A 25,008-nucleotide genomic window follows, 5' to 3' on the forward strand; every position below is an offset into this window, starting at 1 on the left:
CCTTTTACTCCTGTCCGCTGCGAGTGTTGCTCCCTTTTCTGTTTTTTTTTTCTTTTTTTTTTTACTTCCCCACCCCATTTTTGCCAACTTTTTCGCTTCCTTTTTACGCTACCCTGCTCTCGTCGTGGCGCACGGTCCAGAGGCGCGCGGACTCGTCTCTCCGCTAATTTCGTGCAACTTCCGCCCGGTGTTTCACGCCCTGCACGGCGGCTCGGTTTTTCGGCCGAGGCTAACCGTTTTAACCCCTCTGGACATCGTTAGCAACGGCGCAGCCGGGAAAGTGGCATCTCTGTCCCGGGTTCGAGGGCTTCGCCGAGACTTGGACGCGGCTAGAACATCGACGACGCTAGGAAACGACGGTTCGAGCTTAGAAGAGCCGGAGAAGAGGCCGTACGGTAAACACGGAAGACTCGTGGAGGACTCCGTGCGGGAAAATGGACGCGGAGGCAACGGGAGGGCGACAGGGGGCGGGTCGATGCGGGGTCGTTTCTTTTTACCCTCGTTCGCGACTTCGCTCGCTGTTCGCCACGGTTAGAATTAACCGTTCGTTTTCCCCTCGAAGAGCGCTCGCTTTCGTATCCGATTGCCTGGCCGATTCGAAGCGCGAAACTCACCTCTGGCTGGAGCTCGTTCTCCGGCTCCCTCGTAGCTGGGAAAAAGAATGGGCAAATATTTTTTTTTCCCCGCTATCTCTGATTCTTTATAAGCCGCGAGATGCGCCGGTGTTTGTTTAGAGAAATTAGAACTAACGAGGATGTAGTTGGTCAAGTAACATCGCGCGGGAGTAGAAAAACGTATCCACATTAAAATATCCTCGAAACCGTTCCTCTTGAAACTTTATTTTTCGGCATAATGTTTCTCATTATCGTTCGGTAGGAGCGCGCCCGCCTTTTCACATTTTTACCCGGGACGGTATCCGTTTTACTTTTCCCCTCGCGTTCCCATCCATTTTCCATACACGTTATTGCGTGACTTTATTTCCTTGCGTTACGTGAAATCCCGCTCCATCGATGCAGGCGCGCACCGCGCGCGGGGGTTGCAGCCGCGGAAGATCCTCCGGAAGTGGCTCGAGAGGAGCCAGCGACGAGTAGAGAGAACCCTGCCGAAAACTAGTTAACGCTATCTTTGTAACGGCCGCGAATTCTTCTCGAGCCACTGAATCGTGGAATGCGAAACGAGGCTCGCGGTGAAACGTCTCCGGGGTATATTCCTGCGATTCGGGGCGGCGGTTATCGCGGACGCGTGTCCTAGACGAACCTGACGCAAAGGGATCGGCGATTCTCCTCTTCGAACGGTGGTTCCCTTTATGGTAACGATCGTGATTTCCATAATTGTTTGTCTGGCTGTTTTCGTAACGAGCCCGCGATTTCTTTGATCGCTCGGATCGTTAAATTAAGAGCGCCGCCCCGTGAACATGGCTACCAAGGGGTTGCATCCACCGTCCTCTCGCTCCACGGTGGTACGGTGTATGCGTCTTGCGATAGAGCGACGAAATAACAAAGTTTACCTTAATCCCCGTATAATCTGTCGGTAAGCACGTTTACCGGTGGCTGGTGGCTATATAATCCAGCGAGGAGAGTCCATTGTCGGATAGTTGACATAAATGTCTCTGCTGGGATATTGAATTACCCAGCCCTCGAACCCGTCACACTAAATCTCCTCTGTGTGATGTTTGAACGTCAATCCGGCGTGTATACGTACATCCAATCGAAAGAGGGCTTAATGCCTGCCCGCGGACGCCGCCGGCACCCCTCCAGCCGCCCCGACGCCGCCCGTGGCGCACGCGATAACGATATTAATTCGCGTGTTTTCGCTCGGGACGTTTTTAAAATGATTATCGACGGAGGGCCGCGCGAAACGATTATTTTACGGGCTGACGGAGACGAATCTCATTTTAATACACTCTATGGAACATTTAATTCCGTGTTCCTCAAGCCGATTATCAATTATTTTCGGGTTCGGGTATTTGCTGACATTTCCATTATCTCCATACACGCCGCGTCCGGTTATTGATTATTCGAAATAACGTTCGACGATTGTTCCCACCGCGGAGGTATCGTGCGTTTCATTCCAGATTACACGCGAAGACGCCAGCATCCCCTGGTCCACGTAATAACTCCGCGGTAACTCTATGCATAATATCGGCGCGCGGTGGGTTCTCGTCTTATTGATTCCCGCCGCGATACGTCCCGAGAACCCGTGTACCTTGGGCCAGTACGTGTTCCATTTGTTCGACCCCCAGCGTCGAGCACGAGCGATCGAACGGCGAACCCAGGAGAGAGAGAGAGAGAGACGTCGTCTCCATCGGGAGCGAAGGGACACCGTTCGCGTCGAATCTGGCGTCGCGACGCGAACGCACGGGACTCGTCACGTCCGCGCGGCGAGCCGTTGGGACCAGTCGATTAGGGGTGAGATCGTGCTTCTTACAGCGGCGCATCGGTGGAGACCTGGTTCAACAGGATGGAAGTGGACGATGGGACGCGGCGGGGATAGAAAAACCAGGCCGGATAAGTTCCTCCTCGCTGCGGAGGAGTTTACCTTTCGTTAGGTCAGAGTGGTCGGCTCGGTTTTAGGAGACACCGGAGTATCTAGTTAGCCGGCAGAGAGCAGTCGCTCGAGTTCGCTCGAGTGAACCCTCGGTTCTTCTCCCTCCAGCGCGCGAGACTCTCTTCCGCGGGACGATTAACGCGTCCCACCCTCGATCTCCGTTTCCAATGTCGTCCCGCGCGAATTATAGCTTATTCCTGGGTCACCATCGCTCGGAGGAAGGTAGAGGATAGAAGGGAGAGAGGTCCTAGAAGGGACGCGGGGGTGCGAGAGGAGGATTGGACACAGGGTTGGAGAGACAGGGCTCGCGGTCGGGCGGGCGCGATGAACGGAGTGAAAAATATTGACTCGAGCACAATGGCTCCGAATCACGGATAAAATGGGATAAGATATACCTGGCTTCATAGCCGGGCGTGCGTCTACGGCGAATCGGCCCGGCGGACGGCGAGATCGAGAGTAGCGGAGGCGAAGTTATACGGCGGGATTACGAGATTGCCACCAGGGGATTACGAGGATAGCTCCCGGAACGTCCAATCTCAAGGATAAACACTTTCCTACGTTCTTGCTCTCGCTCGTCGCCTCTGGAGGCCTTCGAGACACGGGGATTCGCGGAGGCTCCAACCGACTCCACCCTCCGTTCTCCTCTCCCCATCCACCCTCGCCCCGCCGTGTCCTTTCTTCCCAGTGTTTGCGAAAGACGCAGGGCGGAGGACGATGTCCTCCGCCTTATTGAGAGACCGACACGCAGCTTGGACGGCTCTCCTCTTTCTTACGTCTTACCTTCTAACGTTCGCGAACCACGGGAGCCGTGGCTCGTCGATGGCTCGATTTCCTCGACGTACGCGAGCGATCTACTACCCTTCGTCATCCCCTGCGACAGGGCTCGTTAACGTTCTCCTAACGGATCCTCGAAGTACGCTCTCCTCGACTTATATTCTTTACCTGTAGAGCGCGCGGTATCGATAAAATCGACGGGGATCGTGGTCGAACAGCCGGAAGAAAAAGTCTCGACGGCTCGATCGAGGCGAAGGAGGTTGGAGGAACGCAATCGGGCGGAGCGACTCGCAACAGAAAGCAGCCGCGGGGCCGCGCGCGAATCGACCGCGAATTGCTCGATAAACGAGAACAAAGGATCCGGCGAACGAGAGCCCGGATGTCCAACTCGTTCGAGAGAGAACTAGTTTCATCGAGCTTGCCTCGACGGCTGGCTGGTACACGTCGCGGTGGCGGCCACGTCGATATCGCCCTCCCGGTTCGGGACGGCTGCTCCCTCGTCTTCCTAGCGTCGACTACCTGCGTCCCTGCTGGCTCTCCCTCTGCTAATATCCGAGTCCTCTTTTTCCACCCTTTCCCAGTAACCTCGACGTCCCCGTTTCTCCCTCGCGCCACGCTTGATCCGCGCTCGCGACCGTCCCTCCCTGCAGCCACCTACCTACCTACCTACCTACGGGAAAAGTCGAGATAAACTTCTTTGGCGGGTGGATGCGCTCGAGCATAACGATCTACCTCCCCTTTACCCGCCTCGGACGCTCCGCAGCACAGCATCGCAGCTCATCTTTATTTTTTTCCCTCTTCTTCATCTGCTTCTTCTTCCTCGAGCTCTACTTGGCGCGCGCGCGCGCGCGCGCAACATTCCCTAGCGCGACCGATAAAAGCTCGTCTGAAAGTTTTCCTAGCGTCAGGCCAGGACGGAGTAACGCGAGCTGGCTCGGAAATTTACGCTCGCCGCAGCTCGCGGTACACGGTCCCTTATATAAAAACGAGCCTCCGCTGATGATATCGCGGGCTACCAACCGAGCGACCAGCGCGCGGGGCACACCGCGCGGGGCGGGAGGAAAAGGAAAAGTTCCTGGCCGAGTCTCGGCCCGTTGGAGAGGGTTGAGACGGGTGTCGGACGGGTTTACAGCGGGGCCGGGTATAGTGGCTGGTCTAGTAAGTTGCGCCGTTACTCGACCATAAACACCCGGATTGCGTAACCACGTGAACGCAATGCCCATAAATAAGGAGCTCGCGGCCGAACTAGCTACGAACAGCAAAAGTCTGTATACGTGCCGCGGTGTTTTTTTTTTTTTTACCCACGACCTGCCTGAAAACGCGGTGCGAGCCGTGCACGCAGGATCGTGCCGATGCGCGCAACCACCGCTTCCTTCTTGGAAGTCGAAAATCGTTCCCAAAGGCTCCTTTCCGGGCGGACAACCGCGCGGCGCACAATGGCGGCGTTGTTCCCTCGGTTCCCGGAATGGTGATCTCCGATTCAAAGAGGTTCCTCGCGGGCCAGCCTCTAGAAATTCTTCCTCCTTTCGTGAGGGGATTACAGGCGGCTCGATCATTCGTTATTTGCCGCGACCTGATCGATCCTCGCCATACCTCGTAATAATACCCGCGGCGAACAATTAGTCGGCCCAGACTTTTCACGAGGACTCCAGCGGCTACGTTGGCATTCCATAAGGCCGCAATTGGGGGGCGGGCGTTAAGAACCGGCCGTTTAAGCGCTATTAGAGAGGCGCGCTCGCGAACGCGCCACCGTGTTCCTCGTTCGGTTAGATCGAAAAACTTTCCCCGCGGATACTCGCGATCGACCTGATTCCTTTTATCCACGGAACCGTCGAATCATCGATATCGCGGCTAAGGGGTAGAGTAACATATGAAACGTCCCCGGCGAACGATCGGCGTATTTTTATCCACCGTTCCACTCGAGACCGTGTAACGCGCGCCGCCGTGTGTAATCGGTGCTCGCTTTCGGGGGTGGTTTTATCGCTACGTGGAAATAATTACCGATGACGCTGGGATTTTCTGGAACGCGGTTGACGCGCTGCTTTCAGACGCGACGAGGTGTTCGAGTAAATAGAAGGAGAAAGTAAAAATAGCATCCGGCCGTGTGAATAATGTACTCTTATCTCTGCCAAAAAGTTTCTCCACGCTGAAAGGAAGATGGTTTTTAATGAACGCGACCGCGTCGAACACGACCCAGATCGGAAATGTGCATCCGTGACGTATTTTTACTATCCCCGCTGGCGAAGCTGAGACGTCGGCGTTATATTTTATTGACATCGCTTGTCTATTTACATAATAAGATATCCAGCCCGCGAGTTCGTTATTCAAACGCGCACTCCTCGCGTTCGTTCCCGGTTCGAAATCGTTTCACAAAGATTCTATCGCCGTTTCCGTCGGGTCTGCCGCCGTTTAAAAACGGAGCCATCGTGTTTTACCCCCTCGCAATCTTACGACCTAATAAATTCCTACGATTCCTCCGATCTTAATCCGATCCATACGTCTTATCCAGCCAAAGATCGAACAGATTGGACGGCGGAGGGCGGGCGGAATCCAGCGAAAGTAGCGAGCGCATCGATTAGACCGTTTAAAAGGCGAAACCGAGGGGTCAGGAGGAATCGAGTGACGCGCGTGTACCACCGGCGCTGAACGGTGTGGTACGAGTCCGGGAGTCGAGAGTGCCAAAGGTAGATTCTCGGTTGGAAGGTCTCCGGAGGCGGAGGTGGCCGCGGAGCAGAGGGGCGAAGGCAGAGAAGGAAAAAAAGAGCGCGGAGGAAAGACGAAGGCACGGAGTAAGGACAAAAGTGATGAAGAGAGAAAGAGACGGTCGAGAGACAGGAGGAAGGGGGCGGGGAAGCGGCTAGAGGAAGAGAAAGAAGGAGAGAGAGAGAGAGAGAGAGAGAGTAGGAGTGGCAACCGGCTCGACTGGAATCCAATGGCGCGAAGCCAAGAATTTTCAGTTTTCATCAGGAATTTTCCGTCTCTTCGGCGAGACTTCGGCCGGTGCTGGTCGCAAAAACGGTCGAGGGCCGAGCCGGGGACGCGGACAACGGTGCGACCGGGTATAAAAACCGGGGTGCCTCGCCGTGAGCACAAGCGGCAGAAAAATGGCCCGCGAAAGTTGCCGTTCGAGGATCGGGCGAAGAAGCGGCGGGACGTTGAATTAGAATGTATATAGCGTGTCTCGGGAGCGCGGAAAAAAGTTGCGACGTAGAAGGAAACGGGTAAAAAGAGGAAACAGAAAACGGTAGGGGAGGACGACGGTTGCGTTCGTCGGTCTGTCTTCGTTCGCTGGAAAACGACGGGCGAGGAGAAGAACGCTCGTATTTGGAGCACGAACGCCGCGCTCCTCTGCCCTCTAGCCGACCGTGCCACCCTGCGTTCTTTTCCGTTCGACGTGAGAAGCGATTCACTCGGAAAATTCAGGGCATCCCGGTGGCACATTGTGCTCGCGATCGTGCGACTCCTGCTGTACCCAGGAAACTCGAGGCGAACGCCTTCGGAAGAAAGCTGAATCGCGCGGCGACGTCAACTATTTTTTTTTTTTTCCTCTTCGCCATCCTCCTCGCTTATCCGAGGAGATCATCACGCGCGTTCGAACCAAGATCGATCGTTTGTAGCGCGGAGTATCGAAGAGTGGCTTCGCCCACGGACGAGGAAACAGCGTTCCGTTTAGCGGCCGCGTAACCCTTTCGAGCAACGAAAATAGGGGCGCAAACCCGAGAAGAGGGCCAAGTCGAACGAAGGCGATATCGGCCCGTATAATCTGGCAATTATCCCGTTCGATTAAATTTACGTAGAGCCTCGACTATTAATTACTCGCAGCCGTAGTTCGATAGCTAACCGGCTGTTGGCTTAATCCCGTTCGTTTCCACGTAAACGGGTGAACGCAAAAAGAGGCTTCCTCGAGCTAGCGATATACCCGGTACGTAATACGTGTATAGTATATGACCCCGATCGGTGGCTCTCTCCTTCTCTACCTCTCACGGGGGCCCTTTAAATCGCCTCGTCCTCGAGATCGAACCGTGGTGGCTCGCTCGGGAAAACTCGGCAGCTACGCCAATGGCTAAGAGAAGTGGGACCGGTGTGACGGGTTCGCAGATGCGAGACCCCTCGGTTCTCCACGTAGGTACCACTACAGCTCGTCGCGCGAGCACGCGCACTTATTACACACCTATACACAGGCTCGAAACGGCCCGCGCGCGAACTCGCTCCGCGCCGCGCGATTCCTCGACGCGAAGGAAATCCTGAATAACGGTCGATCTTGGGAGCCATCGATATCTTACGCCATCCGTACACCTTCGAACATCGCCAATCTCTCCACTCGACCCAACCACCCGACCGCCACCGCCGCCCCCGTTCGCCCCGCCTCGTAGAGTAATCCCGCTAGATTTATCCCGCTACTCGATCATGAGTCAATTGCCGGCTCGATTTCGATTTCGTGCCCGGGGGTGTACGATCCGGGGATTCGCGTCGGCTCAGAAATCAGTGACGCCTGATTCATCGCGCAACATGCGTCAAAGGGGTGACGCAACGCGGCGGATCCGTGGAACGACGGCTTAATCGCTCGACGGTGCCATCGACGTGCCCTCTCCCTCTCTCTCTCTCTCTCTCTCTTTTTCATCCTCCTACTTCCACCCCGTTTCCACGCCGTTTTCCTCGCTCGACGCGGGCACGGAACGCGCGCGCGGAAAACGTGGCCGGAAATCCGTGCAACAGGTGCCAGCCGGCGAACTTCTCGCCGCAGTCTCCAGCAGGATAACACACACACATACACACACACACACACACTCCGGTACAGTTTTCGGGGCGGGGGCGAAAAGGAAACGCGCGGCTACGAGGAGGACCGAGCGAGAGCCTCGCGTTTCCCAATCGAGGGATCGATCCTCGGATACGACGGTGGACGCGAGGGGTGGCGGTCGTCGGCCGGGGATGCTCCAGCGATAAGCAAGGTATATAAGCGAGTTACTCCGCGTTCCACGATGATAAATCGCCGCGCGGGGGTACCCATGTATCCTCGTGTCATCGTGTCGGGACTGGCTACCGAACTCCTGGACTTATTCTTTCCGCCGCCAACCCTCGGAAGCCCCTCGAACCGCCGCGGACCCTTCTTTTTCTTCTGCTTTTCCTTCGCCACTCGATCATGCCGCCGTCTCTAAACAGATTTACGAGCGACACCCGGCACGGCTCGCTTTAAAAATGCACCGGCTATCGGTGTGCGCTTCCTCGCGCGAAATCTTGCCCAGCCCTCGGAAGCATCTCGCCCGGAGTGCTCCATCTCGCGTCTCGCGGATTTTCCACGGTTGCGAGGCAAACTTGCCGTCGCTGCTTCGCGCACGCCGGCTGCATTTCGAAGCGTATCTCGACGCGTTAATTAAAGTCGGACCAGTTTTTAAAGAATTCACGAGCCGAGCGTGTATCTCTTCCCTTAAAAACGTATAAATAACGGGTAGATATATTATTCGGCAAATGTTTATGAATAATTATCGCGGGTTTAAAGTGTACGAAATGCACCGCCGCGTCTAATTAATATTTATAGCGCGTGGGCTATTCCGAGGTATCTCCGCGGCTCCGCAATTCGGTTCGCACAAATGGAATGACGTCTGCCACGACTCTGAACGCAATTTAAGCGTTTAAATAGTTGATGATCTCGTTGGGAAATATGTTCGAAGGAAATCTCTCGTCCAGACTTACGGTACTCAACGGTGATCCTTTCGAAGCCGTTTCAGATCTCGTTCTCTCCTCGAGCTTGAGCACCGATGATGAAATTCGAGAGCCGTATGTAGATTTTCGTGACTAACCGCGCACATGTATCCTGAGATAGGCCAGTTACGCGTCATCGAGTGGCTCGAAACTCGAACAAAGAACGAACTATGCTCGCATGGGCGATCGTCGAGCGGAACAATCGAGCCCTTTGCCGTAGCACCGGTTAGTACCCAGAACCGTCTAATTTACGACACTCTCGAGTGTCCCCGTAGTTCTGACGAAAGCCAAACGACCATCCGCGACGCTTCGAATTTCGCGTCCCCTTACAGAGTCTGTTACAGCCACGGAGTCCTCGTTGGGTAACATCGCTTAGAATGGAGTTAGCGTTTTGTCTCCTTATCAGGTGGCTGATTGCGTGACGCCCGCGGGTTTCTTCGGTTCGATTGCACACCGTTCGCCTAATGCGAGTCCCGTGTCGCGATTAGCCTGGCTTCGATGCTTCTTTCACGGCTAACGAGCACCAATACAGAGAGGGAGGGAGCCTCTAGCCGTGATCTGCATTTCGCGTACGCAACCGGTGCATTATAGACGATTCGCTTACAGACCGTGCTCCCGTCTGCGTCGCTTACAATGGAGCGGTTGCCTTTTCCACCGTCGTTTATTTAACGCTAATAAACACAACGATAAGGGATCCGCGTCGAGAGTTCGTTGAATCGTACCCGGAAACGGGCCCGATTTTTCCCACCCCCTCGATCGTCCCGTCCTTCCCCTCGCCCCAGCTTCGTTCCGCGCGCGGACGGGCAACACGGAGTCCGTTACGCTCGTAAAACGAACTCGACTCGTTGGTCTTCCGGCTGGTACGTCAAAACAGCGACGCGTCAACGACAACAGAGCCGTCAGGACGCCGCGCGTCGCGCAGCGTTTAGCTCGCTCGGTCACGTTCGACCGCTCGCCAGGAGGAGGCAGAAGGAAAAAAGGAAAAGAGAGAGAGAGAGAGAGAGAGAGGAGAGAAAAAGGTAAGGAGAAAAGGATGAAAAGAGCCGTGTGAAGGGGACACAAAGGGAACCTTCGGAGTAGCAGCGGGCTCTCTAAGCACGCAACCGCTCAGCCACGCAGGCACGTAGGCACGCAGCTCGCTCCTCGCCGAGATATACGCGTTGTACGCAACGTACGGGTGCGTAAGTACGCGGTGCGTGTTGCGCGTTGAGAAACGCACACCGGGGACACGTGATACGAAGCGCTCCTCCTCGTCTCCCACGCTTCTTCAGCCCAGAGGTGACGTCGAGTGTGTGCGTTCGAGGATCGCCGTGTGCACCGTCGATGCGCGCATTGTTTCACGCGGCGACGAGCCTCGTCGGTCCCCGGGGGCTGCATGCGTGCCCACGGGAACGAACGACGATCGAACGCCGCGGCGGGCAAAGGGGGTGTTCGATGAAAAAACGCAATCGCCGAGAGATAAACGAGCGGGGAAAAGCGACGACCGATACCAGCGGTACGTGGCTCGTCGACGCGTTTCCATTATAAGGAGCCTGGGCGAGCGCGACCCCCCTTATCTGAGAGGTCGACTGGATGCCGTTGTTATCGCCTGCGTGTGACTTAACGCGATCAGACTTTGACTGCCGCGTTGCTCACGGAGAGAAGAGATTTTCAAACACGATCGCCTCGACACCTTTTAATTGCTTCGACTCGTTTATCTATCGATCTCCCCCTCTGTTCGTACCTCCGGTGGCAGTCTCGAGCTCCGCTGCTCGTTCTTCCCCAACAGTCAACCAACGGGATACTTCTCTCTTTCTCTCTCTCGCCTATTCACAAAAGAATCCTCGAGATCGTTTTATTTCGAAGTTCGTACAGCGAAGTAAGGAGAGCCGAGTAGGTCGTCGCGTTTTCATCCACGGTAGACGAACTACCGGAGAACGACTCCGCGTCTGAAGCCAGGTTACGCTGCCAGCTTCCCGGTCTGTCGCGCCTACGGCCATTCCGCACAGTTCTACGGATAAAGACATCGATCGTACGGCCGTCGAGCCAATCAAAGGGAATTTTGACGGTGTTCGACGATGGTAGCCGTTCCGGTATCTGGCGTACCGTGACGCGAACAGGGTTAAATTTAGCCCCGATCGTCTCTCGTAGGAAACGTTGAACCCAAGACCTTTCCCCGTCTCTCTTCTACCGTTCCCTTCTTGTTCCGCCTTCCTTCCGTCTGCTCGTACGGACGGCCCTCTCCGCAGCCTCCCTCGGACGTTCGCCAGTTCGCCAGTTCGCCTACAAATATAGTCGGCCCGTACGGGGTGCGCGGCGGTTTCGCGCGCGTTCTCCAAGCGGGAACCAGCCAGCCGTTGTTATTCCTCGAACGTAACAGAAGGCCCCTGGGCCGCGATATCCGGTCGGCTCGTGTATTAACGAGGTGGCACGTGTTCTTTCTTATCGGCCTCCACCGTCAGCCCGCCTCCACCCGCTCGCCCCATCGCGACTTTCGTTTACATATTTTCTTTCTCATTTCGTAAACGACCGTTTCTCTGCCACGGGCACCGCGCCGCGGCGAAACGGCCACACACACGCGCGCACACCATCGCACCAGCGGCTGTTGCGTCTCGTTTCTAACGCCCGCGTTCTTCGTCCCGCGGTCCATTTTTTTATCTCTCCCTCGTCCCTGCGCCCGCGGCTTAACGCCACGTCGAACAGTACACAGTGTGCTCGTTCGTCGAGACACGACCTCAGGAATGCTCTCGACGCGTTCCACGCGCAATAAGCGCTCTCCCGGCTTCTCTCGAGCCAAGGGGAGTACGAGCGAGAGTGAGAGCGAGAGGAAGAACGTTTCTGTCGCCGTGATCCGGGCGGCACCGCGGCCGTTTCTGCGGCCGCGAAATGAAAGAGCCTCTTGTTACGCGGCTCCCTCAGGGCCATGCGGTTTTACTCACCGCCCTCCGACTCTCGCGCGCGCTACGCGCGAGAGGTTCGCCCCTCTCGCCTCTTCCCTTCTCAACCCAGCGTTTCCTCTCGACGACGTTGTTCTTTCTGAAACAACGCCCGCTGCTTTCTTTCGACCGCGTTCACGTGCCCGCGAAACGAGTCCACCCGATACATCGGTATCGGGCTAGCGGTACACGCGTGTTACCCGGCGACCTCGCGTGTCCGTCAGCCGGTGAACCGAGCTAAGCGGCGAGGAGGCTGGTATTTGTACGAGGGACGAGGCGGCGGATACGCGTAACGTAGGACGGGCGCCCGGTGAGCCAGGAATTCCAAGGTCGACGAAAGGCGGGGACGGTAGCGTCCAGGGAAAGCTCGCCACGCACACACGGATGGCCAGCAACGTCCGTCGACGTGGGTGGACGCGTTCCACCGGCCCGTCCCAGGTATTCCGCCCGTGGAAGAGGCGTCGCGATGCTCCGAACGGAGAAGGACACCGTCCCCCAGCTACGCGGCTGGCTGACCGGTTTAACGCCTGGACCTAGAGCTCCATTCTATTGTGGAGATGAAACAAAGGTGTGGTCCCCAGACACGGCGAGCATCGTGGCTCCTCCGTTAACCGTAGCCGCTGATCTCCTCGATTCGATCCGCGACTGGTTTACCAGTAACGGTCGATCCGCGATTCGAATTTTCCCGCGGAAACGCACGCGCTCGTTCGAACCGCACGTTCCGTTGTACGAGTTGGGGTTAATCTATGCGGCAATTAGACTTTGAAAAGAGTTCAATGGACGAGCAAGAGCGTCACTCGAGGCACCTAACGGAGGACCAGCTTTAGATGGTTGTAGAGCGAGTGCGGTGAATTTATTATTCCCGTTCGTGGAACCATCGCGGGCACTCGTTGGCGGCGGCCAACGCTGGCCTAAAGAAGGATTCCGGGAACGGATTCGCGTCTGCATCCGAGGTGCTCCGCTCGAGAGCGACGATTTATAGAACGGATAAGCAGAATCGCTCCGTTCGTACAATTACCCGCGAGCGTCATCGATCAACGTGTCGCGGGACGCGCTCCTTAATCGAGCTGTCTCTCTCGCGAGGATCCCTGGAACCCAACGACGCATCCGGGGCCGGGCGAACAGCCGGCGTTTCCGCGTCCGTTTCGCCGGAACGGGTCGCGACGCGACCCAGTGGATCGGGACAATGTCCCTGGCCGTTGCTCGGACGTCGATCGTGCCTCTCGATCGTCGAACAAAGCCTGGCGCCGATAACAGCCGCGCGTGCTAGCGAATGGTAACGGTAAGAAAGTCGAGCAGAGAGCGAGCGGAGGCATTGCTGGTTCCGAGGTACAGTATCGGGGCCTGATGGCGCGAGGTTGCCAGCTCTACGCGGGGCCTGGCGACGGCGTTGCGAGATCGTCGAGGCGACGTTGTCGGGCGTTCGTAAGGTACGTCGTAGGAAGGTAAAGGTAGGCGTGCGGTTCGACCGAAGAGAGCGGCAGGTAAAGGGAAGGAGAGAGGGAGGAAAAGAGAGAAAGAGAGAGAGAGAGAGAGAGAAAGAGGGAAGAACGAAGAAGGCGATGGAACGGAGGTAGCGAGAGGGAGAGAGCGGTGTTCTCGAGTTCGAACCGTAAGCGTAGAAAAGAAGCTGGCGAGATTCGAAAGAAGCGTGCGGCGACGACGAAGAGGGAAGAAGGGGTCGGAGCCTCTCGGTCACCGGCACGACCGTAGGACGTAACCGCGGTTACGGCGGTGTTGCCGGTTTCGGGGCCCGAGTCCGGGCTGTTGCTTCTCCAGGATCTCTCCTCGATTCTCGTCTCTCGGTTCGGGGACCATCTGCTCGCCCTCGGGCCTTTGAATCTTTAATGGTTCGCGTGACTGGCCGTGGCACGGCCACGGGAGGCTGCGCGAGGACCGGCTGCCCTCTTCTCCTCGCCGTGGTCGTTGCTTTTTCCCGAGGCAGCCGCCTCTTTCTCTGTTTTAACCTTGCCACTCTCTCTCTCTCCCTCTCTCTCTCTCTCTGTCTCCCGTGTCCACCTCTCGTAGCCGAGCGTAGCGGCGTTACGACTGACGATTCCATCGTTTCAATCTGGCCAGCTTTACGTAATGGGATCGGCGACGGTGGTGGCGAGCGTCTTCGAACGAGCGAGGGGCAGGCTGGAGGGTTGATCGTCGGTTTTTACGAGCGACGAAAGGAAGCAAGGATGAATAGTCGGAACGAATCGCGGCGACGAAGACACTCGAGACGTTTACGGCGCGCTGGGAATGACATCGTGTTTAATCGCGCGCTTTTAATCGACGGGTCGAAGGTTGCGAAGGGGCGAAGGGACACAGGCTGAGGGGGAAAGAGAGGGTCGGACGCCGCTCGAATCGAGGCGCAATTATCGTGGCCGCAATTATTTCGACGATTCCGCCGGGCTTATCCCGCTGACCGTTTCGAACCCGGGGCTAACGCCGGGATGGAAGGTTCGTTAACGGGCCGCGAACGGGAATCGTTACCGTTTAATTAAGCGCATTTTCGACGCGTTCCGTGCGCGCAAACTTCGCCCCGACCAGCCGGCGGCGCGATAGCGCCGGGGCGATTTTTAAAAAGGCCCCCGGAGAAACCGATCGACCAACGAACGTTTCCCCTTGGCTGAGCTCTCCTGTCCTCGAGACCCGGCTTCGATTTCATTTCGTACACCTTCCCACTCCTCTCTCTCTCTTACTCTCTCTCTCTCTCTCTGGTTCTCGCCACGCTCCCCTGTTTCTCTCACGGCTGGTTCCACTGTAAGTCTACGCACGCGGGGGTGGGAAACGTCGATTTCCACCGCGAGCCATATGTCCGTGGCACCTTTTCGTTCGGATGCATCGCCTTCCACTAGGTGGATGGGTGGTGCCTGGCTCGTAGAAGAATAGAGCGTTCCCGTGGCTGGAAGGAGAGCAGATGGTCGAAAGTTTCGAGCAGGTAGCGCGGGGTGGACCGAGCGCAGAGGCTCGATCGCGCTGGAGCGGACACCTGCTGAACCGCCGAGGTGTCCTTCGAGCGCGTCGTCGAGCGACCACCTTTGCCTCTGCCGCTTCCTAATCTACCCCTCTCGACGGAATTCCTCCCGATCGCGCGATGACCACGCGTAACCGCGAGAATCGAGTCGACGACGGGACGCTCGTCTTCGTCCTCCTCCCTACGACCACGGGATGATCCCAGCGGTCTTATTCGGCCAGCGAGAAGAGAAAACGAGCGGAGAAAATAGCGCGGGGGTCGGTAGCAGGTTTGGCAATGAAAAAGCTCAACGACAGACGGCCGCGCGAAGGTTCGGCGGTCCCATGGGCCTAGCCCACGGCGGTAAGAACCACCTGCCGCAGAGGTCGGTGGGGGCAAGCTGTTCTCGCGCGTTCTACCTTCTCTAACCACCGGCTGTGTTCCCCTCAACGGCTTTTACCCTCTTCTGCGCCTCGTCTTCATCATGCCCTACCGTTTCCCTCCGAAACTTCTCTTTTTTTCCCGTCCTTCCTTTCTTTCTTCCCTTCGCCGCTTTTCTTCCTTCCACCGCGGCTACTTTCCTCCGTCCTCGTCGAACGCGCGGCGTCGTTCGCCATCGCCCTCGTCTTCCATCCAGCGGCTGCCACCTTCGCTACCTCTGCCACACCATTACCTCTCCACCACCACCACCACCACGACCATCGCCAACTACTATACGTCGTATACCATGGTTCTGACGAGCGTGCATCGCTGCCGACCGGTTGTACGCGCGCGTGTATGCGTGCACACGTTCGTACGCTGCGCTTACGCGCGCACCAAAACCACGGGTGGGAGACGCGGCGAACGAGGGGAAGCCGACCGGTGGGGGGTAGCACCGATGCTACGCGACCCCAAGCTCAGTCGTCGCGCGACCCTCGTCGAGTGTGTTTGCGTCAGCGTTCCCAGTCGTTGGAATTTTTTTTAAACGCTCCCGTTGGATACGAGTTCGCCATCGATGTTCGTACTCCGATCCGTCGCGAACCGCTCGCTACCGAACGCTAGCAATTCCAAGTCCCACCTGTGACTCGTGCATAGATACGGTGTCCTCCCCTCGTCTGGACGCACTTTTCGATTTATTTTCGTCCCGTTACCCTCCGTTCCCGCGCGCGTCCCACGCTATTTTTGCATCGACCGACACCGCTCGCGAAAACCATCCACGGGGAAGAAGCGAAGTTCTCTCGAGCAAAAGAAAAGGATACAAAGCCAGCGGAGAGACACAGAGGAGACGCGGATACCAGCAGCACCACGGTGGAAAGAAGGTGCGCGTGAAACGAGCGAACAAAGGAGCACAGCGCCTTGGAAGAAACGGGCGGACCGGTTGCGACGTGGCGTTTTGAAATCGCGCGCAAAACCCGATCCACCTTTTCGCGTGTGCCCGCGATGGGAATCACCGTGCGAGCGTTGCCGTCTACGCGCAACGGTTGAGAAATCGTCGCGTCTCACCCAACAGCCGAGAGTTTCTCGACGGCCAGAGGACCAACGACGGGACGAGACGATGGGATGCACCTTCCAGCCAGCGGCTCGTGAAACGATTCGCGTCGGTCTACCTGCCAGATAGTTCGTGGCACGTCGTTCGAACGGTCGACCAGACGGACGCGGTGATCGGTCGAGGAGGAATCCGCGATCCATGAAGCGTACCATCCGCGCTGGCCAGATTTTTGCGACACCAGAGAGCAGACGCGAGCAGACGGAGATTAGGTGTGACAGTGAGACAGGTGGTAGAGGAGCAGGAGGAACGACGTCGAGGAACGATGCGTACAGTAGTGGCCAGTTCGGTGTGTTGGCGAGCGTGATCGAGGCGATCGATGCGATCATCGATGCCGCGTGCTGGCTGTACTCGCCCAGCGTCGTCGATACTCGGTGAAAGTCGGTGCAACGCGGAACTCTGTCCTACGGCTCGAATGGAGCGGCGCAATTTGCGTCTCTCGTTGTTCCGTTCCACTCGAACCACTCGTGGAATTCGTTTTGCCGATAGAATGGATAGGACCCGGCTGGCGAGCGCCGCGGCGATTATCACCGTTACGCTGCTGCTCCTGCATCCCGGTGAGTATATTCCCCGCGGAGATGGAAACAATCGGTTCTCCACGGTTCTTTCTCCCCGTCCGGTTTTATCGAGAGTCGTTCGCGTCGAGGAACCGAAGAAAATGAAAAAAAAAACCCCAGCCAAGGTGCCTCGCCTCGGTGTTTCGTGTCGTCATCGCGGTTTTGTCGCGGACGCGTGGAAAAAAAGCCGACTAAAAGAAACGCGAAGGGAACGAACGAAGAAGAAGTAGAAGAAGAAGAAGAGGAAGAAGAAGAGGAAGAAAGGGAACGAACGGTTGCATGGCGTCGCGACTCTCGCGACGTGCCGCGTCGGTATGTCGCAGTTCGCCAAGCGAGTTTGTTGCTCGCGTCCTTTTAACAAACTCGTTCTTGGGCCGAGCGCGAGGCCAGCGAGGCCTCCTTTCGCCTCGGCCAATGGAAACGCCGCGCGCGCGGTTTCATTCCGCGAGGCTCCGTTCGAATATCGGGCCGACCAGCCGAGGGGCCCTGGTTTATATTTCCATCACGACGACGGGACCTTCGAGGAATTTCAACGTGTCTCCGATCGCTTTCGCGTTAGTATCGGTCCCGATAACGTCGTCCAGGTGCGAGTACGTACGAACGAGCGTGGAAATTTCTCTCCACGGTTTCTTACGTACCCGTGTGTACGTGTAACCGTGGCGCGTGCGTGTGTCGCGATACAAATCTCGACACGTACACGGCTCTGTACGACGTATACACTCCACCGCGTCCCATAGTTACCTACCGTGCGAATTCAATGAAACTGGTTGACGACGGTGGCAGACGCGTCGTAAATTCGCGCGGTATGCAGAACACGGCTCGTTTGAGCAGCTTCTCCCGTTCGGGAAATGCCAAACGACACCGCGAGACGGTATTAGGCTTCGTGACGTAGCCTGGCTGCCACAGGTGTCTCCGTGTATACGAGCCGAGTGGCCCGTTAACACCGTTGCTCGCTTCGCAGCTGCCTCTGCTACGACTAGGCACCGGGAAATACGTTGCTGCCCGCCTGTTTCCGACGACCGTTGCTCGTTTTCGATTCGTTCGACACCAGGGCCCCTCGTGGAGTATCGATCGATTTCCATTCCACGCTGTCGCGAACCGCCCCGCGTTGAAACCGCGTTGCCCCGCACTCGTAAAGATAGCGAGATACTGCCGGCGGACGCCGGTATCGATGGAAGAAATCGAACTTGGGCCGCGATGGCACGCGAGCGAGGAAACGCCGCTATCGAAAAGTAAACAAGAACGTGGCGTGAAACGGGGGCGCGCGGGAGCCTGCGGGGTGGTTCGAAACGTAAACTAGGATGGGTCGATGGAATAGCTAAGGCCCTGGGATATTAGGGGGCGGAGGAACGAGAGGGATAGAACGTCGCGGATGGATTTATAGAGAGACAGGCAGACGTAAATATAGACCGCCGTGCATAGGTGGAGAAAAGATAGGGTGCGCGTGAGGCGAGAGGCTGCCGGGGGGTGTGAGCGGGTAAGGCTGGAAAAAGACGGTGGTTAGAGAGGGAATAGGGGAACGATTACGACGGACGAACGACGTAGAAAGAACGTGGAAGGAACGTAAGCGGAGTGTGGCTTGGAGAACTGGCGAACGAGGGGCCAGGAGAGGTGGTGTCTCGAGATATCGGCGAGAAGTCAAACCGGTGGCTTTTACCGTTACGCGACCCAATGACGGGACACCGACGGATCGCGTGGCCCGACGGCGACGTCGATCGTTCTCCTCGACAATGACGCGGCACTCCGCGGAGAGTTTTCTGCGACGATGGAATCGTAAAAATTTGAGTCGCGTCATCGTAGTAACAGTCGCGAATCGATAAGAGTAGAACCGATCGGAAAAAAGGGGACCCCGCTTTAAGAACGGGCGAAAGTTACGGGTTACGGGGAAACGGGCCGCGTGAAAACGCGTTGTACACGTGGATGCTAACGAGGCCGTTCGTTTCGGTGTGTTACAGCAGCGGCACAGGGTCGCGTGGAGGAGACGCAGATGGACACGCACGAGGGGTCCACCGTGCAGCTGCAGTGCCGTTTCTCCCCGCCCAGAGAAAATGTGACGTGTTTCTGGTTGACGCACACCAACGACAACCACGACAACGCGGCGATCGACCATCTCGCGTTGTCGCCCCAGTACAAGGTCTTCATGAACCTCGAGGAGGGCAGATACGACCTGCAGATACGGAACGTCTCCTACGAGAGGGACAACGGCAAGTACGAGTGCCGTGTGAAGGCCAGAGGCACGGGGAACAACCTGCACCGGAAGTTCATCACTTTGACCGTGCTCAGAGCTCCTGGCCCGCCCACGATCTCCCCGACCTCAGCGTCCGCCACGGAGGGCCAGAAGCTCGAGTTGCAGTGCAACACGAACGGCGGCAGCCCGGAACCGGAGGTGAGATGGTACCGCGGCAACGAGACCAGCGTCCTTCACTCGGGCAGGACGTTGCTGGTCGAGCCAAAGAAAGAGGACGACAGAGCGACGTTCCGTTGCGTGGTCAGGAACCGTGCCATGCGCGAGGGCGACACTTTAAACGCCACGGTGACCCTCGACGTCAACTACTTCCCACGGGTCACCGTCGGCCCGGAGAACCCTCTCAAGGTCGAGGTGAACGGTACCGCGAACCTCGAGTGTCACGTCGACTCGAAACCAGCCGTGGGTATGGTACGATGGTGGCGGGACGGAAGCTTCGTGGCCACCAGCTTCCAGCACACGATACGCAGGGTCACCGTGCAGGACGCCGGCAAGTACACCTGCCAGGCTGACAACGGACTGGGGAAGAGAGGAGAGGGCTCGCTCCTGTTGGACGTTCTTTATCCACCGACCGTCTCTATAGAAGGGGTTCCTCTGAAGATCGCAGAGGTCGAGGACCCGGTTACCATGCACTGCAACGTGACAGCGAACCCTCCGCCGTCGGTGATCGAATGGTTGCGCGATGGCCGGCCAGATTTCCGACAAAACGGCCCGATCCTTCGTCTGAACCGCGTTACTGCTGATCACGCAGGGAATTATACCTGCCGCGCGGTGAACACGATCCATCCCTCTGGTGGAGAGAGGCGAAACTACTCAGCGACCGCTCGGTTGACCGTCCGCGTCAGGCACAAACCGGGCCCAGCGCGGGTCACGCCGGACTCGCCAGTCGCGGTGGAAGGGTCCAGAGTGATTCTGACTTGCATGGCCAGTCCCGCTGGCTATCCGGAGCCCAGGTACAAATGGTGGAAGGAGGGAGAGTCAGGTACCATATCCGTCTCGTCGGAGAACACTGGGCCCAGGTACGAGATCGACTCGGTCCACTTGGGCAGCGAGGGGACGTACAAGTGCCACGCGACCAACGAGATCGGTAACGGTGAGCCCGCCTCCGTTAACCTGACCGTCCACCAACCGCCGAAGATTCTCACCAAGCTGCAACCGCACGTTACCAGGAAGTGAGTAATCCGGTTCATCGTCGTACTTTACGTTTCTCCGCTTCTCGTTCGACTTTGCTCCCGTCGCGATCTGGTTCTTCGTTATCTGGCGTTAAAGCGCGACCGAGAGGGACGGAGGAAAGTTTCGTCGGACGCTATCGAAGACGGTGGTCGTTCGCAGCCGTTGAACGCGGCCTCGGGAATTGGGTCGGCGCGCCTTAAGTCGGGATTAAGGGCTTACGGCTTAAAAGTCGACGAAAAGTTTGTAACGTCTTGGGATACTCGCGGTTCCATTAATTCACAAATAACCGAGTCGCCCGAGTCGCTACTCCGTGGGACGACGGGAACCTCATATTCTTTCGGCCCCATTTTGCGGGAAATTCATCTCCGCGTACCTCGTGACGTGATTGTAATTACACGGGGTAATAACGAATAATAGAGAGTAGTCGACCAGAAACAGAATACTTGATTACCTCCTTTGTCGTTAAAAATACAGAAGAATTATATTCCCTCGTCCGTTATGCGGGTGCTTTCGACCCTCCTTCCGAACAATACCCTGTATTTTTAACGACAAAAGGGACAATTGCGCCGCGACGGGCGTACACACGCGGGTATCGCGTTTAAATATAAACAATATAAATATCGCTGCGCGTTACGGAGAAACAAGAAACCATAAAGATCCGGGAAAGTAATTCCGAATAAATTAGCTTCCGCGGTCGATCCTTCGCCCCTTTCAATCTCCCGGCGATATCGCCGCGCAAACGTGGGAATAGAACGCGATGTCGTATTCACAGGGTCGGCGAGTCCTCGTTCCAAGTGTCCTGCGTGGCTCAAGGCAAGCCTCGTCCCAGTGTCCGATGGCTGAAGGACGATCAAGAGCTGACCGCCGACGAGAGGCTGTACAAGGTGACCACGACCGCCTCGGAGGGCCACGGGAACGTGATCACCGTCAACTCCACCCTCAGCTTCCTGGGGCACGCGCGTCCTCAGACGGACGAGATCGTGGCGAGCGATCGCGGCAAGTACACCTGCGTCTTCGTCAACGAGGTGAAGAAGGTCGAGTCGACGATGATGCTCAAGGTGGAACACGAGCCCATCGCGTTGCACCAACACGGGAAAGTCGCGTACAATCTGAAGGAGACAGCCGAGGTGGCGTGCAAGGTCCAAGCCTGGCCGAAACCCGAGTTCCAGTGGAGTTTCGGCACCAACGCCGCCAGCCTCCAAGGCTCCTCCAGCGACGGACACTACGAGATATCGACCAGCAGCGACAACTACGACGTGTACACGTCCGTGCTCAGGATAACGAACATCCGCGAGTTGGATTACGGGGATTACAGTTGCCGAGCGGCGAACGCCCAAGGAAGCATCACGTCGACGATCAGGCTGCAACCGAAAGGCGCTCCAGAGCGACCGATCAACATCACCGCGATGGACGTCGGTCCGAATCACGTGGCATTGCTCTGGGAACTCGGTTTCGACGGTGGTCTGCCGATCACCAAGTACTTCGTCTCGTACAGACGAGTGCCAGGCGGCGACGAGATCGTCGCGCCGGATTGCGCGGTTCCAAGACCACCCGCTGGCCAATGGCTCGAGCTGGACTGCCGTCGATCGAACCCGTGCAACGTCACCAACCTCGAGCAACACCAGACGTACACGTTCAAGGTGAAAGTGTACAACACGAAGAACCACTCGGATTACTCGGACGAGGTAACCGCGACGACCGCCGTCGCGAAGATCCCGACTCCCTTAAAGGTCACTTACGATCCGGAAAGCGGGATGCTCGCGATCAGCGTGGGCGCCACTTGCCTGTCGTTGGTCGCCTCGATCGAGAAGTTCGACGGGCCGCCCTCGTCGAAGGACGAGTCGCAATGGAGGATCCTCGACGAGTGGCCACTCGAGGTGCTCGGAAGCGCGCCCACGCAGAGGGAGGGTGTCCTGGACGAACCGGAGGCTCTGCCAGCGGAACCGAAGCTCAGAGTCAGGCTGTGTCTGAAGGCGGACCGGCAGAAGTGCGGCGAGTACGCGGAGGCTGGAAGTGAGTAGTCCTCGGAGCGTTATTCCGCTTGCTGGAGTTTCCAGTCGGGTGACGTTAATCGATACCCCGTCGAGTCGATTCGAACGGCGATCGCTAAGAGATTGATTATCGGTTACAGTTGGCCCATCGTACATCGCTCAAGCTGGAGCCCTGGCGACTCCGACTCTAATCGCGTTGGTGGTCAGCGGAGCTGTGTTCGTACTGTTCGCCGCGTTGCTGTTGCTCTTTTGTCGGTGTCGGCGAAAGCACACGACCAAAGCCAAGGACTACGAGATGGATTCGAACGCGTGAGTGATCCAGACGAGAAAGTTTGATCGATCCCCGTTGTCTATACGCGGCGGTCCACGAATGGGATTTCGATGTTGTTTGTTCGCGCAGGGTTCGACCGAGCCTCGTCGCCGGAAACGGACAGCAGAGCCAAGCACCGCCGCCCTACTACGCGGAGAACAAGGCACTGGAGCACAGCCTGGACCACGCGCTCGCCATGGAGGACTCGAAGACACCCGCGTACTCGCAACCCGGCTACGGATACCACCAACCGAACCACAATATCAATGGTAACAAGCGCGCCTCTCTCGCCAACCCTCTTCTCCCGCGACGACGTTAATTTCTGTTATAGCAATTTCGCGGAAAGTTAGCTGGCGAAAAGTCGTATCTCTGTTCTGTTGCGGATGAAAAAAAATGCGGTATAAAGTAGAGCGGTTTAACGAGGTCTAGCTTCCTATGTCCCAACTTTTTTCCGTAACTCTAACGATTCGCCCGGCGCAATGTGCAATTGCAATTTAACATTTCTTTCGTGCGCCACCGTTGCCAGTCCGCTCGTATATAAGATACATAATTCTCCTCGACGTTCTACGACGCGGTCTCTTTTCTTCCAACCGGAATTTTTATCTCGACCTCCTCGGTTAGCAGAGACGGCTACGTCCCCGTAATTATTCGCGGCGACGCGACGCGACGCGAGACGCGTTTTCGAGCACACGTCGTCCGACAGCGTTCGTTAGAGCCGGTAATTACCGGGACCTTCGAAGACCCGCGACCGTCGCCGGCAATAAATGCTAATTGACGCATTCACGTTCTCGACAGGCGTCAACATGGGCTACATGGACAACAGCTACTCGAACTCGAATAACGGTGGCTCGGTGAACTCGCAGGACTCCATCTGGCAGATGAAGTCGGCCGCCGCGAACGGCGTCGGCCAGCCGTACGACCTGGCCGGGTACGCGACCACCGAGTCGGATTACCCGACCCATCCTCATTACCTCCCGCAGCGGGAGGATTACCGGGAGAGCCATAATCTAAGTCGACAGCAGTTTTGCTCGGAACCATTCGCCACCGTCGTAAAGTCTCAAAAACACGTCGGTGAGTAGTATTCTTCGGTCTCTACACCACCCCCTCCTCCGTCGCGATCGTTCTCCACCGTTTCGCCGTTCGCCCACCCACCACCCTCGCCCTCCATACCTCCGGCATCGGCCAACCCCCCATTTTTCCACCCTTAGCCGTCGCTTCGCGATCGACCCACCGCGTCCAGCGATGAGCATTCAATTCTATCTGTCGCAAGTTTCCAGAGCAATTTAGTTATACGGAAAGTTCGAATCGCCAGGGCTCCGAGCGTTATACTCGAATCGAAAAATGTTTCAAGGTGTTTTCGACAGCCCTGACAGGCTTAATAGCCGATCGAACCGAGTTACCGCGGAGTTCACGGACCGGCTCGCAGCCACGGGCCGGTCTCGCGGGTAATTCCGGATATTAGAATTCTACCCGTTGCCCGAGACCCGCGGTTTTTATCTCCCGTTCCCTGCTACGGTGTGTTTATACGTAGCCACGTAGACTCGAAATGGGCAGAGTTTTTGGGGAAACTGCTGCCGGGACAGTGTGCACGGCGACGCGTGCCCCGCATCTCTAACGCACGCTCTGTCCGGCCACGTACCGCGTATATATACCTCCAGGTAAGATCGCAGTTTTTTCAATGAACATATCCTCGAATATAACTTCTCGAGACTTACCCGGACGGTTCCGCTTTCGCGGCGAAAATCGAACGAGTACCGAGCACATTTCCGCGGCGGTCCCCTGGGCGAGCGCACCGCGGACGTTGCCACCGGCTCGAGGCCACTCTCGTTCTCCGCGCACGTACGAAAACGCCACAGCTCTCGCTGTTCCTTTCTCACCCGCCTCCCAAACCTACCTACGAACCCTCTACGATCACTTTGCCGGTTGTTTGTTCGACAGATTCGCCGTACGACGTGTCCGGTCTGCCTTATCAGGAGAACTACGACGAGGACGCGAAGCCGCCGCAGCAGGTCAGCCTCTCGTACGACGAGAGCCTCGAGTCCGGCTATTCGACTCCCAACAGCCGTGGACGCAGGATCATACGCGAGATAATCGTTTGAGATCTGCCTACCGGCTCGCGAGCCGGAAGCACCCGCACCACATGGCTATAGCAGGAGGCAGCGACCACCGGTGCCTCCTACCATCCGGTGGACCATGCCCGCGATCCGCTCCGCCACAGGATGGAGATCGTGATCGAGAACCCCGTGGAATCACCGCCGTCGCCGCCGCCTACGCCGCCACCGGCACCGCCGAGCACCACGATGCCAGCGGCCACCACCGTGATGACC

At 57.2% G+C, this 25,008-nt stretch overlaps 1 protein-coding gene across 2 annotated transcripts in view; it reads left to right on the forward strand.

The window, feature by feature from the left end:
* The window catches only part of Ed (hemicentin protein echinoid), a 36,750-nt gene extending 11,970 nt beyond the window's left edge, over positions 1–24,780 (forward strand). Inside the window, exons 1-7 of one of the 2 annotated variants that reach the window (XM_076909658.1) lie at positions 16,402–16,962; positions 18,918–20,379; positions 21,153–22,393; positions 22,512–22,680; positions 22,772–22,950; positions 23,477–23,752; positions 24,620–24,780. In XM_076909658.1, the coding sequence (XP_076765773.1) occupies positions 16,725–16,962; positions 18,918–20,379; positions 21,153–22,393; positions 22,512–22,680; positions 22,772–22,950; positions 23,477–23,752; positions 24,620–24,780 (3,726 nt within the window). In that variant the 5' untranslated portion in view covers positions 16,402–16,724. Of the gene's footprint in view, positions 1–16,401; positions 16,963–18,917; positions 20,380–21,152; positions 22,394–22,511; positions 22,681–22,771; positions 22,951–23,476; positions 23,753–24,619 lie in introns of those variants that run through there. The other variant, XM_076909659.1, reaches the window with a different exon arrangement.
* Positions 24,781–25,008: the final 228 nt, after the last annotated feature.

The sequence above is a fragment of the Xylocopa sonorina genome, chromosome 2 (genome assembly GCF_050948175.1).
Source record: "Xylocopa sonorina isolate GNS202 chromosome 2, iyXylSono1_principal, whole genome shotgun sequence".
NCBI lineage: Eukaryota > Metazoa > Arthropoda > Insecta > Hymenoptera > Apidae > Xylocopa > Xylocopa sonorina.